Genomic DNA, 16184 nt, shown 5'->3' with positions numbered 1-16184 from the left:
GCAGTGGTCAGACACAGTCATTCCCACAGATCTGCAGTGGGCAGTGGGCTCTGGGCCCAGACCTGCTGAGCGACATACTCTGCTGCAGCTGTCCCAGTAGGCTGGCTGAAAGGGCCACCTCTGTGGCTTGTTCATTTGTTTGTTTAGGCAGGGTCTTTATGCAGTTCAGGCTGGCCTTGAGCTCACGTTGTAGCCCAGGCCTAGGCCAGGCCGGTCTCGAACTCTCAGTGATCCTCCTGCCTCAGCCTCCTGAGTGCTGGGATTACAGGTGATACTGGTGCTTGCTTAGCCTTGCTCTGCCTTTCACCTGGAACTCACAGTGCTGTGTAACTTAACCCTTTCATCTCCTCAGTTCCCTGTGGAATGGATGCCAGACCCCTCCCCCATCTGGGTAAACAAGAAACTGAGTTGCCAAGGGTTAGGTTGGCTAACCAGGCCCCCACACACCAGGAGTCTGTCAGGCAGTAGGAGCCTGTGTTATTTCCTTGTCAAATAACCACACTCTTGGGAAGGATGGAGGTATTTTCTAAGGGGAGAGGAGGGCTAAGTGTGTTAGTCCCTTATCTCATTGCTGAGACAAGATACCTAGCACTCACAAGTTAAGGGAGGAAAGGTTTATTTAGCTTACAGTTTGTAGAGGGTTCAGTCCGTAGTAATGGGCTGGCTCCAAGGCAGGGTGGTGTGGCAGACAAGCATCACAAAGGAGAAACAGTTTATGGCCCGTAGAAGGTAGCAGAGCAAGCACGTAAGGGACCTTAGCAGTTTTTTTGCCCTTGTATAGTCTATCTAGGTGCTAGGTTTAGGGCAGTGCCACACCACTCAGTGGACTGATTCAGTAACCCCACACCCTTAACTATAGCACCTTTGATCGTAGTGTTACACCATGAATCAGTCACACATTCTAGATTCAGCTACCTCTGAAAGAGCTCCACCTGTGACCGCACATGGTTTTAGGGGGACATCGAGACACAAGCCGGAACAGCCTGAGACTTAGTTTGTGTTGTCAGAGGTTTGGATACATCCTGTAGTGAAGGGAGTTTGGTCTAGGCAGGGCTCGGGAACATAGATATTGTGTGATCCTAGAGGAGAGGTGTTTTTTGGATCTGCAGGTCCTTACTGAGAAAAGCGGAGATACAACATTTTCACATAAAACATACAGGTTTTTATGCACTCTTGCTTCTGAACTTACAGGGTAGTCATTACTGTATTAGCCACATGCTAACAATTGTATCCCCAGTGTGTGCTTTAACGGTGGTGCCACTGGAGTGTGGGAAAGAGTCCTTTCTTCTCACCTGGTGTCCAGCAAGGGAAAGAAGCATCTCCTGGCTAGTTGAGGGTCTTCGTAGTCCTTAGCCCAGATGGGTGTAGAAACTTAGTCCACTTGAGAACTTCCCAGCTGTCGAGAGTTGTGTGCAGTAGGTGCTGTGCCCGGCTGGGCTGCAGCTGGGCAGAAGGGTGATAAAAACAGCCTGGGGCTGGGGATTTAGCTCAGCGGCATAAGCGCCTGCCTTGCAAGCAGGCAGTCATGAGTTCAATCCCCATTATCGATAAAAAGGAAAAAGACAAAAAAAAAAAAAAAAAAAAACAGCCCTCCTTATGGAGGGAGCCTGGGGCATATCCCAGAGGCCTATCGAGGCAGCATGGAGGATGCCCTGAAACTCTCATGGTATCCCTTTGGTGCATGAGTGCAAAGCCCCACTGACAGGACTAATAGGAAGGTTCAGAACAGAAAGGACAGGCCCTGCAGCCCTGATGACAAACTGGAGTAGGGTCAGGTGAGTGGAAGATAGGATGTCAGGTAGACTTTCCTGTACTATTCAGATAGGATGGTTTTCCCCAGATTGTCACCGAGGCCTCATGTCTCAGGAAGCAGAAGCGTCTATCTATTATTTGGTCCATCTTAGAAAATTGAGGCAGTGTTCATTGTTTCTGTAGTGGCCTGTAATGTTCTGTGATCCATGCCAGATATTAATGTTTGTGGTCTTCATTCTTTGCTAAGGCACGGACATTGCTGCAGGAGAAGAGGTTGCCATCAAGCTTGAATGTGTCAAGACCAAACACCCTCAGCTCCACATCGAGAGCAAAATCTACAAAATGATGCAGGGTGGAGGTATGTCCTTTATTTGTTGAAATGGGTCACAAGTCACAGAATATGGTTTGTTTTAGAGGAAGAGGGAAAGATATTGGCCCATACCTATGACCATTTGTCACTGCCTTTATTGAGACTGGCTTAGACACAGAAATGTTTGTCTAACAAAAACATGATTTTTTTTTTTTTTTAGGCTTTCTGTACAATAGTACTTTACTTAACTTCCCATTAGTTAATAGTATTTTTGAAATGTAGGCTTTGTGCAAAATTTAAAGTAAATATTAGCTATCTACACGATCCACAATAGCAGATCCCACCAGTGTGGTGCTGTGTGTCACTTTATGGGGACTTTTGGTCTCTTTCAGACAGGGTCTCACTATGTGGTTTAGGCTGGCCTTGGGCTTTGTGTCCCACGCTGGTCTTGAACTTGCAGCGATCTGCCTGCCTCAGCCTCCCAAGTGCTGGGATTATAGAAGTGTGCCACCACGCCCAGCTGTGGGTTTTTCAGGGTGGCATGGTGGGGTCACATGCTTTGCTTATAGCTTTGGAGTAGTCCCTTCTGACTCCTCTTTTAGTCCAGTTTTCTCTTGGATAAAACAATTTATTTGAATGTGGTGATGTCTATAGCCCTTTTTAGCAAAGTCAATGTTGCAATTCTGTGAAACCTGGCCTTGGGGCCTTGGAAACCAGTTAAGGGGTCAGAATTTTTCTCTTAGAATTCTCTGGAATGTAAGATAGCTTGGCTGATAGAGCAGGAGGGAATTTGACTTGAGAATTTCAGTCATGAGACGTAGCAACACAGAGGGCTGGGGGCCCAAGCATGAGTCCTTCTTAAGGTGCAGCCTCCCTCGGCACCCATTTAGGACAAGGCTGGAGGCTGAAAGGTGGTGTGCTCCTGCTTTGTGCAGACCCCTTGTCAGAAGTCCTTCCTGCTCTGCACAGCTGCCTTGGCCCCTCGTGTAGTAGGAAGGCGGAGCTCTTGGTTTGACTTTGGAAGTCTTCCCTCAGTGAAAGCTGACCTATGTACAACAACCCCCTCCCAAAGTGTCCTTGGGGCAGATGACAGCCTAGAGAATCACAGCCAGGTCTCTGTGCTCTGATGGCTTTCAGGGGTAGGAGGGAGTGTCTGCATAGCTTTAAGTTTCCAACAGAATAGACTGAGATAAGGTAAGGTTCATCTTTGCTGGAGCGACTTGAGACTTGCAGGCTTAAACGTGGTAAGGAGCACCATGTCCTTGGAAACTGTGAGCTGGGTACCTGCAGGGTTGGGAAGAAGAACCCCTGCCAGAGCCTGAGAGACGTGTGCTGAGACGTGCGGCCCCGACTGCACAGCTCACTCTGGGTGGAGCAGGGCTCAGCCCTGGCCCTGCTGCTGCTTGCTCTGTGCTGCAGGACATCTTGTAGATTCCTGTTGTTGCTCAGTTGTGACAACCAGGAATGTCCTCAGGTTGTGTGTGCCCTGGTAGGAAATACTGCTCTGTTTCTTGGACCTCTAATGTAGAATGGAAGAATTGGCTCCCTTGTTCTTTCCCATAGCCCTTCTCTGGGATTCTAAAATTCAGATAGGATCCCAAAAATAGGATTTCTCCTGCCTGGGCCTTTTGAGTGCCATTTCCCAGGCCTGGCCTGGGTTTTACTCCAATTATATAAATTGCAGAGACCATGGAGGTCTCTATTTTAGAAAATATTTTGTTCTAGCATACTTAATTCTGGCAGTGCTTGTTGAACACATTCAAACCACGACCAAATTGGGGGCCAGCAGATACGGGACTAGGGAATCTGCTTTGCCCAGAAACCACCAGGTGTTGCTGCTGTCCCGGCTCATTTATTGTCCACCATGTATAGGTGAATGCAGAAGCGATAGCACCTGCCTCTGATGCTGGTGGTCTCATCTGCTTATGTTGGTTGACTCAGGCTACGGTGGAGGAAAAAGTGGAAAAAGCTAGATGGCTACAGCCCATTCCTCGAAATGTGTGGCACAGAGCTTACCCAGGACTGCAGATGTGGCCTATCAGGGCCTGGTGAGAGCTGCTGCACTTGGTGGTCACAGCTGCGTGGGGTGGAGAAAGCCTTCAGGAAACATGCTGTCATCCCTCTGCCCCGTCCCTTTGCAGGGGGCACTAGTGTCTTCACCTCAGGCTGTGAGCTCACGTGGCTTTGACTTTCCAAAAGACAGAGACAAGCTCCAGCACCCTCAGGCTGGGCCCAGAAGCTTCCACCTGTCCAAAATGTGGGAGCCACTGATTAAAAACATGAAATAGCAGACGAACTAAAATTGGGTGTGTTGGTGAAAGACTCAGATGGACAGTGATTTTACCAGCAGTATGTGACTGCCAGATAAAACCCAGAGGCTATTTATTATAGGTGCTCTTTCCAGTTAATGTGTAAAATATAGGTTCAGACCACTTGTTACTTCTGTTTGACACTAGAGTACTCAATGCAGTCTGGGGAGGAGAGAGTGAGATCTTCATATAAAATCCAGGTGACCAGGATGAAGGGATTTTTCACACTGGTCATCAGAATGTCTCTGTCCTGAGGACACATGGGTGTAAGGGGAGATACATCAACCCTTCACTGCCTTGAGAAAAACCTGGCTCCCCATGGAGCCCACACACATGCCCAGCCCCTAGTGCCCTTTTTTCTTTCCCAGGGGTGAGTTGGTGGTTCCTTCAGGAATTGGCTGTTTTTGCTTTTGTTTCTCAGTGCTGGGGACTGAATCGAGGGGCTCACACATACTAGGCAAGTGATCTAGCACTCACAGCCCTGGTTTTCAATTTTTGTTTCTGTACCCCACAGCAAATTTGTATTTTTCAAAATTCCATGAAAATTTGTAATTATCTTAACACCAAGTGTGCACATCCAGACTGAAATGTTTCACATGTCACAGTGGAAACCATTTGCCAGTACTCACCCTGCACTAGTTTTCATTCCGGAAGGTGCGGAGGGGACCTGGACCATGTGAGGGGATGCGTCTTCAGGTGGTGGCACGGCAGCCACTGGGAACTGTGCAGCACTGTTGGACTGTCTGCTCACCTGCTCGCCTGGCCGTTACTGTAGAAGCGGCAGTTTCCAGGCACAGATGTGTTTATATTGTGGGTTTTGCTTGTATAAAGTGTGTGTTTCACAGAGTAACAGTGGTCAGCCTGTCACTGAGGGGTTCTCCACCGGTCACAGGGCACCTTGTCCTAAGTGGCTTTAGAGCCTCTTTCCTCCTGCTTTACTTGTCTGCTGAGGATGAAGCACACATCTGAAGAAGATGCAGGAAACTGCTAGCCAGGGCCTTTCTGCTCCTACTGTATTTACCAGCCTTGAACCTCCATGAGAGATAACACTGTTATCATAGTAAACACAAAAGAAATCAGAGTTGAACAAGGTTAAGATCAAATGTAGTGTATTCATTTCATTACACCAACAATAATAATTTGTAGTGTAACTTTAAAAACACAAGAGACCCAGGAGGTACCTAGGAATAAATCTTAAGGTACAAAAGAACACTATGCAAAACATGAAAAGGCTTTATTGGAGGACACATGGGGATTGCTTGTGTTCACGGAAAGAAGACCGAGCTGTCAGCTCTCCCAGAGTTGCTGTTAACTTAGGTGAAACTCCGTTTAGTGCAACAGCACTTCTTATGTGAAAGATAAAGACCTAAGGGCCAAGAGTAATTTCCACATTCCCAAAGGAGAGGGATGTTGGCCCTGCAAATACCAAACCTGCACAGGTCTATCTAGTTTAAGCTGGGCAGCTGCATACCAGGCCTAGGGGCAGTGACATGCCAGACCCTTGTGAGGTTTCTGAGAGCCTGTCTCTGCTTAGAGGCTGCCTGGAAAAGTGGCCAGCCCCAAGACTGGGGCCGGGGATTTCTGCGACATGGCTGGAAAGATGCACCCCTAAAACATAGGCCCCTGTTGGAATATAGGCCAAACTTAGAGACGTGTCTGTTGGCCAGCTTTGAACAGTTGAGACTTGAGATCAAGTGATGACAGGGATGGATTGTGACACGCTGGAGTGGGGGGAGCAGGTGAGTCTGCAGTTCTGCTTCTGTCTGTAGAAAGAACCTGCCAGGAAGATGGCGGCCGAGAAACTGTTGCTCCCAGCATGCTTCCCGGCTGGCGTCAGGTCCAAACTCTCCTTAAGGCTGCTCACTCTTCACCACCCCCACGGGGCTGCTGGCAAAGGGGCTCTGCCCACAACAGGGTCAGCCCTGTTTGCTTCATGGTTCCATGCTTCGCAGAGCTGAATCTGTGGGTTCTTCTGCTCTTATTCCCCTCTTTTCTTTTTTTTATATCCATGATATTGGGTGCACTTAACATTATGATCATTTTTTAGGTTTGTGTTTTGTGTTCTGTTCTGTTCTGTTCTGTGAGGTAGTCTTACTGTGTAATTCAGACTGACCTTGAGCTTGCTGTAGAGACTAGGCTGGCCTTGCTCACAGTGGCCCCCGGCCTTAGCATGCACCACCACACCAGAGGATTAAAATTTTTAACACCCTTCCCTTCCGTTCTACTCTGGGTCAATTTTGATTGCCTGATTCTCATTAAAATTACAGTCTTTGCATGCCTTGTGACCCCTGGGTGCCAAGCATTGAGAGTTTTATGCTCCTGTGTGTTGGGTTTGTATTGCTTAGCCCCTTAGTTGTGTTTTAGGGAGGAAGTCAAGTTATATTAGCCTGTTTGGTTCTTGTGTTTGTGATGACACTCAGGCAAGAGCGGGACCCTAGGGAAGGGTCGGCTCCCCGGCAACAGTGTCCTCTGCGAAGGTCCAGTGCCTTGGAAACCATCATTCCAAAGCTGAGCATTATGATGGATACCCGTGATCCCAGCTACCCAGAAGGCTGAGGCAGAAGTAGCGCAAGATTGAGCCCACCCTTGGGCGACTTAGCATAGCCCTGTCTGAAAAAGTAAGAGCGCTAGAGATGTACTTCAGTATGAATGTTCAGTCCCAGATACTACCCAAAAAGCTTTCTTAAGGGAGCTGGGGATGTAGCCCGGCAATAGGCATGTGTCTGACCTGAAAGAGGCCCTCAGTGTGATTGCCAATGTCAGGCCGGGGAGCAGCCTGTCACAGTTTTTTGTGTTTTGTGGGGTTTTTGTTGTTGTTGTTTTTGGTTTTGTCTTTTTTTGGAAGAGAATAAAACCAAAAAACAAAATAGTCAATTAAAACAAAAGGATGAACATGGTGCATGACTTATAAATAAAATACAAGGAGATCTACAATGGCTACCATAATCACTTTTCATTTTGGGGGTTTTTTTCCTTGTTAATTTCATGTGAGAGTAGTTTGGGTTCCTGTCCCACTGTCTATTGGAAGTAAAAGTGACTGGTACACTTATACAGGAAAATACTCTTTCTGACTCCAAGGTCAGAAAGAATTTCTTAATACAGGATACTAAGATGTTATCATAAAACTGTAAACAGGAAAAGGATAGACTGACAAAAAATTAGCAGAAGAGGGCAAACCACTTGGGATCCCTCCTGTCTCTCAGGATCTATTCCTAATCCCCATTCCTTCTCTTCAGTAAATTTTCCTGTCCTTAAAATTAGCAGAAGAAGGTGCATTGGCAGAGGTGACACAGGTGCGGCCTGTTTCCATATGGAAGGGAAAGTAGACTGAGGTCAGTGCTGCCCAGTATCAACAGATTCTTCTGCTGCAGGCTATCCATCTTGGAAAACACTTTGACTTTTATCTTACATATCTTTTGTAACTGAATGATTTGTATTATGCAACTCAGAAACTGTATGTTCAAGTATATAGCTGAAGAAGGAAAAGAGAAAAGAGTTGCATATGTAAGATTCTTCACATCAGACACACCTGAGACTATGCTTGGTGATGCCATTGTAAAGCAGACCCAAACCATCCACATGACAGATTCAGTTGTGGACAAGGTGGACTACAGCACACACACCTGGCCTCCAAGCAGAGGTGGTAGACAGGGGTTGCAGAAGTGATGGTTACCTGGTGAGGCACAGCGGGACCCAGGTGCTCCAGGCTTTCCTGTTTTCTCAAAAGTTGGGTTGTTGAATTGCATTACGTCTTCAGATCTGATGTCTCAAAGACATTTTCAAATTTATTCCCTCATTTGAGGTTCTAGCTCATGAGATGCTTTCTTTACAATTTATCCTATCTTCTCATTTCCACTGATAGTCTGATTGAAGCCTAGTGTCTTGGTTACTTTTCCCATTGCTGGAACAAAATATGTGGCGATCACAAATTTAAAGGAGGAAAGATCTATTCCAACTTACAGTTTGTATTCCAACTTACAGTTCATAGTTGGCTTGTTCCAAAGCAGGACAGCAAAGAGGGACATCATGGAGGAGAAACAGTTCATGATGTGGCAGGTAGAAGGCTTCCTTCTTTCTGTCCCTTATTACTCCAGCCAGGATACAGTCTGACTGATTAATACCATCCACACCCGGGAGGAGTTTCTATTATTAACACCTTTAGTCCCAGTAAGACACCATATCTGCATTTACACACTTGGGCCCGGCATCCAGATACAAACTCTAGGGTCTGGGTTGCTGTATAAATTTCATTGCTTTGCATATTTCTTTATCAACATTTTCTTCCTCTCCTACCCAAACCATAGGAGCTGCTTTCTTTTCTGTTTTCAGCCTTATATTCTGGATCTTTCTTTCCAGTATAGCCTTGTCTTCACCTGGCTCTTCTGGTCCTGGCTACCTGAGCTGCTTTCTTAGGCACATGCCTTCTCTTTCCTGTGTTGTGAAGTTGGCTCAGATCCTATCACTTCCCACTATGACTTGTTAGCACCTTCATCAGAGTCTGCTCCGGGTTATCTCTCCATGTGTGGGGTCTCTGACCCCTGTGACCCCATCCCACTCCTCTTGCCTGTGTTGTGTGGAATGGAGGTGTGGGGTACATTAGCCTGGGCTTGAGCAGCTTTGTTTGGTTTCTTGTCCAGTGGGCATCCCCACCATCAGGTGGTGTGGCGCCGAAGGGGACTACAACGTCATGGTGATGGAGCTCCTGGGTCCGAGCCTGGAAGACCTCTTCAACTTCTGCTCAAGGAAATTCAGCCTCAAAACTGTTCTGCTGCTTGCTGACCAGATGGTAAGCACTCCTCTCTCAAGTACCCACTAGCTCAAGGGCTTAGTGCACACGGGTTGGCCTGATGGGAGAAGTTACTCGGTTGCTGTTTCTGTTACTATGCCTGTTGCTGTGCAGAGAGAGCAGAATTTGTTTAACCAATTGCTGCTCTGGGATTGAACCTTGCTGTTGCTTCTGTTTGTAGATTAGTCGTATCGAATACATTCATTCAAAGAACTTCATCCACCGAGATGTGAAGCCAGATAACTTCCTCATGGGGCTGGGAAAGAAGGGCAACCTGGTCTACATCATCGACTTTGGGTTGGCCAAGAAGTACCGGGATGCAAGGACCCACCAGCATATCCCTTATCGAGAGAATAAGAATCTCACAGGCACGGCGCGGTATGCCTCTATCAACACACACCTTGGAATCGGTGAGCCTTGGGTGTACGGTTGCTGACCTGGGGTGCCTTTGGACATGTCTATCCCTTAGTTCGGGGAAACGCCAGCCTCTCAGTGACTTGAGGCTTGTGAGCATGCAGGTGCTTAGACCTATGGGTCTGGGGGCTGTTGTCCCACCTTTGGGCAGACAGGCTGGCATCAGCAACTGTTGTGCCAGGTGTGACAGGTGAGGCTGGCTTTCCCAGCAGTCACCTAAGATATTGACATTGCTTGGTCAGGGTGTTTGGGGATTTCCTCCATAGACAGGAGGGACAGCTGTTGAAGTAGCGTCCATTTATTTATTCTATCATCGTGCTGGGTCTTCTGCTTTTATCCATACACACGTACACCATCCTTCACATGTTTCCCTTTGCTTTCCAGAACAATCTCGAAGGGACGACTTGGAGTCTCTGGGGTACGTGCTGATGTACTTCAACCTGGGCTCTCTCCCCTGGCAGGGGCTGAAGGCTGCCACCAAGAGGCAAAAGTATGAGAGAATCAGTGAGAAGAAAATGTCCACTCCCATTGAAGTGCTGTGCAAAGGCTATCCCTGTGAGTCCCCTCACTGCCCGCCCAGCTGCCACCTGTGTGAGCTGGCCTCTGGATGGAGATGCTCAGCCTAGGTTTTTGGGACAGGATGAATCATCTTCTACAAGAAGGGTAGCAGGACAGGGGTATCTGTGTGTATGGAGGGAATGGTCTGTCCCCCGTTCTTTCTGAGAGCCCCTCTGTGGAGGTGCTCAGTGAAGCCCAGGAGAGTAAGAGTGAGGCAGGACCAAGCCTGGGAGATGCCTGCCCAGTTAGAAGGGAGAGGACGCTGTCTGTACTTGCCATTTGTTTGAACTGACCGCAGCCTCCAAAGCTATAACCCAGGGAATGAATATCCCTGTGTGCTATGGGACCGATCTTGGGATAAGGACCCTAGGGAACATAAAATTGTGCTGGGTGTGATGGCATATGTCTGTAATCTCGGCTGCTTGGGAGGCTAAAACAGCCTGGACAACTTGGTGAAACATTGTCTCAAAATTTTAAAATACAGTGCAAGCAACACTCTGTGACAGATTATCAAAATAATCTGTCTGTCACGATTTGAGCTTGCTAGCAAGAAAGTCTAACGTATTCCAGCACTCTCCTTTCTGTGAGATAGGCCGTTACATAGACTGAAACAAGTTAAAAAAAATTTTTTTTAAAAAGAGGACTGTGGCTGTAGCTGAGTGGTAGAATGGCCCTGAGTCAAACCCACCCCCTCCCCCAATACCAAAACAAAAAACATTTACTTCACTTTGCCCACCCCTTACCCCCATCCCCCACCCCACCACCCTTAACTTGCAGTGCTTTTTCTGTAGACTTGAACCATAGAGCTATTTGTGTGCGGGGCAGTTGCTTTCTCTGCCACTAATCTGTGCCCCAGATTGTGTTTCACACCTTCCATGTGGAGATGCAGGGGTAAATGTGTGTTAAAGACCCTAGTCTGAGTCACAGTCAGTAATTGCTCACAGCTAAGTTTCTGGTTTTACAGCCGAATTTGCCACGTACCTGAATTTCTGCCGTTCCTTGCGCTTTGATGACAAGCCTGACTACTCCTACCTGCGCCAGCTCTTCAGGAATCTGTTCCATCGCCAGGGCTTCTCATACGACTATGTGTTCGACTGGAACATGCTCAAGTTTGTAAGTGCCACTGCCAGCTCAGTCCTGTGGGACAGGGATGGCCCAAGCCTTGGGTTTTCCAGTGTGCACTCACTGGGCTGTAAATGCTGAACACACAGGGTAGGACCCCAGCCTGAGTAGGCTTCTTACTTGCCTGACTCAAGGTACCAAGAAGGAGGGTGATTTTAGGACACACAGAGAGGCTGATGGAGGTCGCAGATTTGGGCAGCAGAGGTCCTGGAGTCTGCCATGAGCAGGTCTGTCCAGAGGCCACACCCCTGTGGCTGCTTAGTGTTCCTTAGTTGAATGGCTGTTCTGTTGTAACAGCTGTCACTGGTTCCCAGAGCCTTGTGAGTTGAGCCATCCGTGGCGACATGGTGTGTTGCTTGCACAGTGCACTTGGGGGAACTTAGTAGTCACCTGAGTTCAGGGCAGGTAGCCTGGTGTCAAGCCTGCATCGGAACCTTGTAGGCGAGTTGTGTGTTTGGTTTCTTTCATTACTATAGTTTGTCCACCAGAGATGTGTATGTCAGCGCCCATGGGTGTGGGCAAGGAGACCTTGGAGCCTCTGGGCCAGAAAATTGAGCTTCTGTAGAAATTCCAAGTCTTTGATTAAAGTCATTTTTGTAGGTTAGGATAAAAATTGGCACCCTCAGCCTGGTATGGTTGGTACAGGCACATACCTGTAATCTTAGCATTGGGAGGCTGAAACAAGAGAATCATTGCAAGTTTGAGACCAGCCTGGGCTACAAAGTGAGCTCACGGCCAGCCTGAACTGCATAGTGGGACCCTGTCTCAAAAAGACAAAAGAAAAAAGGCATTGGTACCCTTGGCAGGTGAGAGCATCTTCTAACAGAGAAGCAGAACTGCCTTCTCAGAGATGCAAACCAGAAGTCTTGCCAGGCAGTGGTGCCATACCTCTAGTTTGTGACAGGGATAGGGTAAACCAGGGACGTCTGGCCAGGCCTAGTGCTGGAAAGAGAGTACCCTCCACCCCATAGGATCTGCACTGTCTGCAGATTGTTCAGTGTCCGTCTTCTCCACTGTCCGTCTTCTTCGATACAATGGTTCCAGTATGCCCAAGATTTGTTGCAGGTAACAGTCTTGCTCTAAAAAGGACCAAGTGATTCATTTTGTACCAGTGTGTCAGCTTTGTACCCCCTCAGCCCAGCCATGTAGGTTGACAGAAGCTGAGGGCCACCTGGCAGTGAATGGTGTAACTGTCCATTGAGACAGGGGTACCAAGAGGCAACCATAGAGCGTGGTTTGCAGACCCCCTGCCTGCAGTATTGGTGATGGAGTAAACCTCGATACTTGTGTGACTTTGTTAAGTGGCTGCTGAGATTGAATGTGGCACATGTCAGGTTGGTCTAGTGTAAACCTGACGGCCAGCCTCACTGTGGCCTGTATGTCCAAGGCAGGGCTGATATACCCATGTCGCAACAGTAGGCACAGGCCAGTGGTCCGGATTCTAGTTGGACCCTCCATGAGCCTGCACTCCTGTCTCTAGCTGGCTCGAGCTCTCCTCCATGGCAGCATGTAGACAAAGAGAGGCTCCGTGCTGTGGCCATGGCAGTCTGCTGGGAGTTACAAGAGGCATCCCAACCACATCTGTGGACTGCGCCATCAATGGTCCCTGTGCAGGGCAGTGTTGTTTTCTGACTTGCTGTGCTGTTGCAGACTACTTTACAGGGCAGTCTCATCCCAGGGTACTGGGGAAAGCCAGGAGCTTTGGGCTGCTTCGCACCAAATCCAAATTCTGTTTCATTTTGTTCTCCTTTCCCTCCTCAGGGTGCCAGCCGGGCTGCAGATGATGCTGAGCGGGAACGCCGGGACAGAGAGGAGCGATTGAGACACTCCCGGAATCCAGCCACCCGTGGCCTCCCTTCTACAGCTTCTGGCCGCCTGCGGGGGACCCAGGAAGTGGCCCCCCCCACGCCCCTGACCCCTACCTCACACACGGGTGAGTGCAGTTCCTAGCATGCCTTTCATGGCGCCTGGGCAGGTCCACTTGGTGATTGATGCAGCTTGCCCCCCCACTTCAGTCAGTTCTGATCCTGCAGGTAGATGGACCCAGGGCTCCTTGGGAAGCACCCTCTAGCAGGGGCCCCAGGGCTCCTTGGGAAGCACCCTCTAGCAGGGGCCATACTGTGAAGGGCTGAGCTCTTGAAAGCTGGTGTGAGTATTGGCAGTGGCTTCTGTGGAATTTTTTAGGCACAGTACATGTGCCCCGTGCACCTGCAAGTCCTCGCTCCTAAGTCCCCCATATCCTGGGTACTAGGGCCGTGGGGTATGCTCCCACCACCAGCTGGTACTCCTGAACTAGCTGGTGCTCCTATACTGGTGAACAGGTGTCGGTGCTGCCCCTGGGAAGAGGGCAGCCTTCCAGAGCCCAGTAAAGTGGGCATTGGTTGAGACTGGCCACTGCTGTGATCTGTGTGTAGAGTGACCAGAACTATCAGCCATTGCAGCGCATTGGGGAGCTGCCAGGGTTCCTCGGGGTCCATGCTCTTTCTCCTTTGCAGCGAACACCTCTCCTCGGCCCGTCTCCGGCATGGAGCGAGAGCGGAAAGTGAGCATGCGGCTGCACCGCGGGGCCCCAGTTAATGTCTCCTCGTCTGATCTCACGGGCCGACAAGATACCTCTCGCATGTCCACCTCACAGGTATGCAGGTCAGGGCCATCCAGGCGCAGAGGTAGAGAGGGTGTCACCCTGTGTGGACCAGTCTGACATCCAGGCCAGAATTGGTAGTAGGGTGAGCCTTGTGAAGGGGCTGATGCCTTCCTTTCCTCCTCCTCTTTGGCATTTGTGAGGATTTCTTCCCTGTGAGTGAAGTTGCGCTCCTAGTTGTGTGTTGCTTTTGGTTGGAGCTTGAGCCAGCTAAATTGCTAAGGGCCTCCATCCCAGGTCTCTCAATGACGTAGCAGCATACTGTAGGAACCCTTCTCTTGTACTGCTTGATTTCTGGCTACCACCCTGCAGGCTGGACTCCACAGGCCTGCTTGCACTCTGTAGGGGCAATGGCCTTTGGCTTCTTCCCTCGTTTTTGCTCGCCAGGAGTGAAGGTCTGGAGAGTGGGCAGCTCCATAGGAAGGGCTCCTGTGGGCTGCAAGCTGCTTGTCTTTCTCTGTCCCTGTCTGTCTGTGATGAAGGGGTGTTTAGGGAACCAGGCCTACAACACTGGGATACGGGACAGAGGCTCCTTCTTTGCAGCCTTTTTTCCTCTGTGTCCTCCCTTCTCACTCTGCTTTTATTGTTGGTGTTGTGCATTCACTAATACACTTCTCTGAACAAACATACCAGTTTCTTTTTCTCGGATAAATTTGAGAGTTCTCTGCTTGAAGGGGTGGGGTGAGGGTGTCAAGGACAAGTTCTCAGGTGCTGTTTCTGTGAACAGCAAACATGTCAAGGGGTCCCTGGGTCCCGAGGAGTCTCACCAGTGAACAGAAGCTTGTGGTAGAAATGTGCTGGCAGCAGCATCAGTCCTTTGTCATGCCATCATGTCTGTCTGGTTACTAAGAAGGAGGGGCCCAGGTTGGCCACTGCTCAGGGTACAGGGTCTCTTGGGGCCTGCTGTGGCAAGCAGCAGGGCCACTGACACAGGTGATCTTTAAGTGAACAATTTTTTATTTTTTGGTACCGGGAATCGAATTCCAGACCTTGTGTTTGCCAGGCAGGTGCTGTGCCGTTGAGCTATATATTCCCAGCCCTGAGCATTTCTGATTAGCTAGACATGTTTCATTGTGTGGTAGTTGTCTCCTAATAAAAGTGGATATGCAGGGAATGTGAGAGGTGTATGTATACGTGTTGTCCCCCATTGAACCCAGGCTGTCAGTCTGGGCTGTGTCCCCAGTTCACTGCTGCGTCTGACCAGAGGGTTATTTGAAGTACGGGCTATCTGGGGTCCAACCAGTGTCATGAGCAAGTCCCTTGGCTCACACATGTAGGTCTGGGTGAGAGCTGTCTGTGACTGTCCTGCCTCTGGTGGCCTTGGACACACTCATGTCAGCTGCCTAGCAAGCATGGACTAGGGAGGAGGTAACCTCTTGTGTGTGTGTGTGTGTGTGTGTGTGTGTGTGTGTGTGTGTGTGTGTGTGTGGTTATTGAAAGAAATGAGTGAGTCGAAAGGTCCTGGGGATGCCGGCAATGCTGCAGCCCTTCGCTGCTATGTAGCTGTCTTGGCCTTGAGGTCACAGGAAGAAAGGCCCTTCCTTCACCGTTCCTTCTGTGTGGCACTCTTGGGTCAGACTGTCTGCTGGCTTGGCATGCTTGCACTGAAGAATTGTAACATGAGTGTGAACTTGGGGAGGGGAGGGTATCTGTCTTCCAGAGGCAGCACTTTGGCCTTTCCTCTGGCCACCCTGGGTTTCTAGACTGTTTGTATCCAAGCTGCTGTATCCCCATGTGCTGACCCTCTCCAGGGTTGGCTTCTCTTTCGTCACTATCTTGGAAGTTTCACTGGGCCCAGAAGCAGGGCATCACCTGCTCCAGTGTGCTTGTCCAGGGCAAGAGCTCTTCCCTCTGTCAGTGCTTTCCAGACCCACTGCCATGCATCTGCTCTGGCATTTTAAAAGCTAGAAGACCGGGGTACTAGGTGCTCCAGCTCCTGTAGTCCTCTGGCTGCCACTCTCACTCTCCCAGAGAGAGGTGGGCCCTGGATTAGCAGGCCCTGCCTGTGTAGACACAGGGTCATGGCAGCCACACTGCGCCAGCTGAGCTTCCTCCTCTGCTGCCGTTCTTTGCCTCCCAGCCCCTGTAGGGGCTGGTGCATCAGTGAAGGTGCAGCAGCTGAGCACAGCAGCTCCGTGGGGCTCCCTTGTCCTCATTGCCCTGCCCACGTGCAGTGACACCACAGCATCACACAGGTCACTCAGTGGCCTTGGTGGTGCAGTACCTTGCCCCCTCCTGGGCTTACAGGAGGCCAGCTGCTCCCTTCTTGGCTCCTTCCCTTTTGAAGGGCAC

At 49.5% G+C, this 16184-nt stretch overlaps 1 protein-coding gene and 1 non-coding gene across 4 annotated transcripts in view; both read left to right on the top strand.

Annotated features, from left to right (window-relative positions):
- Csnk1d (casein kinase 1 delta) overlaps positions 1 to 16184 on the top strand; it is a 29233-nt gene that overhangs the window by 5542 nt on the left and 7507 nt on the right. For all 3 annotated transcript variants that reach the window (XM_013147200.3, XM_003464831.5, XM_005001480.4), the window contains exons 2-8: positions 2000 to 2110; positions 9009 to 9157; positions 9339 to 9567; positions 9956 to 10126; positions 11094 to 11242; positions 13013 to 13184; positions 13747 to 13886. In XM_013147200.3, the coding sequence (XP_013002654.1) occupies positions 2000 to 2110; positions 9009 to 9157; positions 9339 to 9567; positions 9956 to 10126; positions 11094 to 11242; positions 13013 to 13184; positions 13747 to 13886 (1121 nt within the window). The remainder of the gene's footprint in view (positions 1 to 1999; positions 2111 to 9008; positions 9158 to 9338; positions 9568 to 9955; positions 10127 to 11093; positions 11243 to 13012; positions 13185 to 13746; positions 13887 to 16184) is intronic.
- LOC111755455 (small nucleolar RNA SNORA28) lies at positions 10617 to 10744 on the top strand. Its single transcript, XR_002790014.1, has one exon. It is a non-coding gene; the product is annotated as a small nucleolar RNA SNORA28 (small nucleolar RNA).

The sequence above is a fragment of the Cavia porcellus genome, unplaced genomic scaffold (assembly GCF_034190915.1).
Source record: "Cavia porcellus strain 051 isolate PalLab524CR breed Dunkin Hartley unplaced genomic scaffold, mCavPor4.1 scaffold_32, whole genome shotgun sequence".
NCBI classification, from domain to species: domain Eukaryota; kingdom Metazoa; phylum Chordata; class Mammalia; order Rodentia; family Caviidae; genus Cavia; species Cavia porcellus.
Note: the sequence above shows the minus strand (reverse complement) of the source record. Positions and strands in the feature narration are given on the sequence as shown.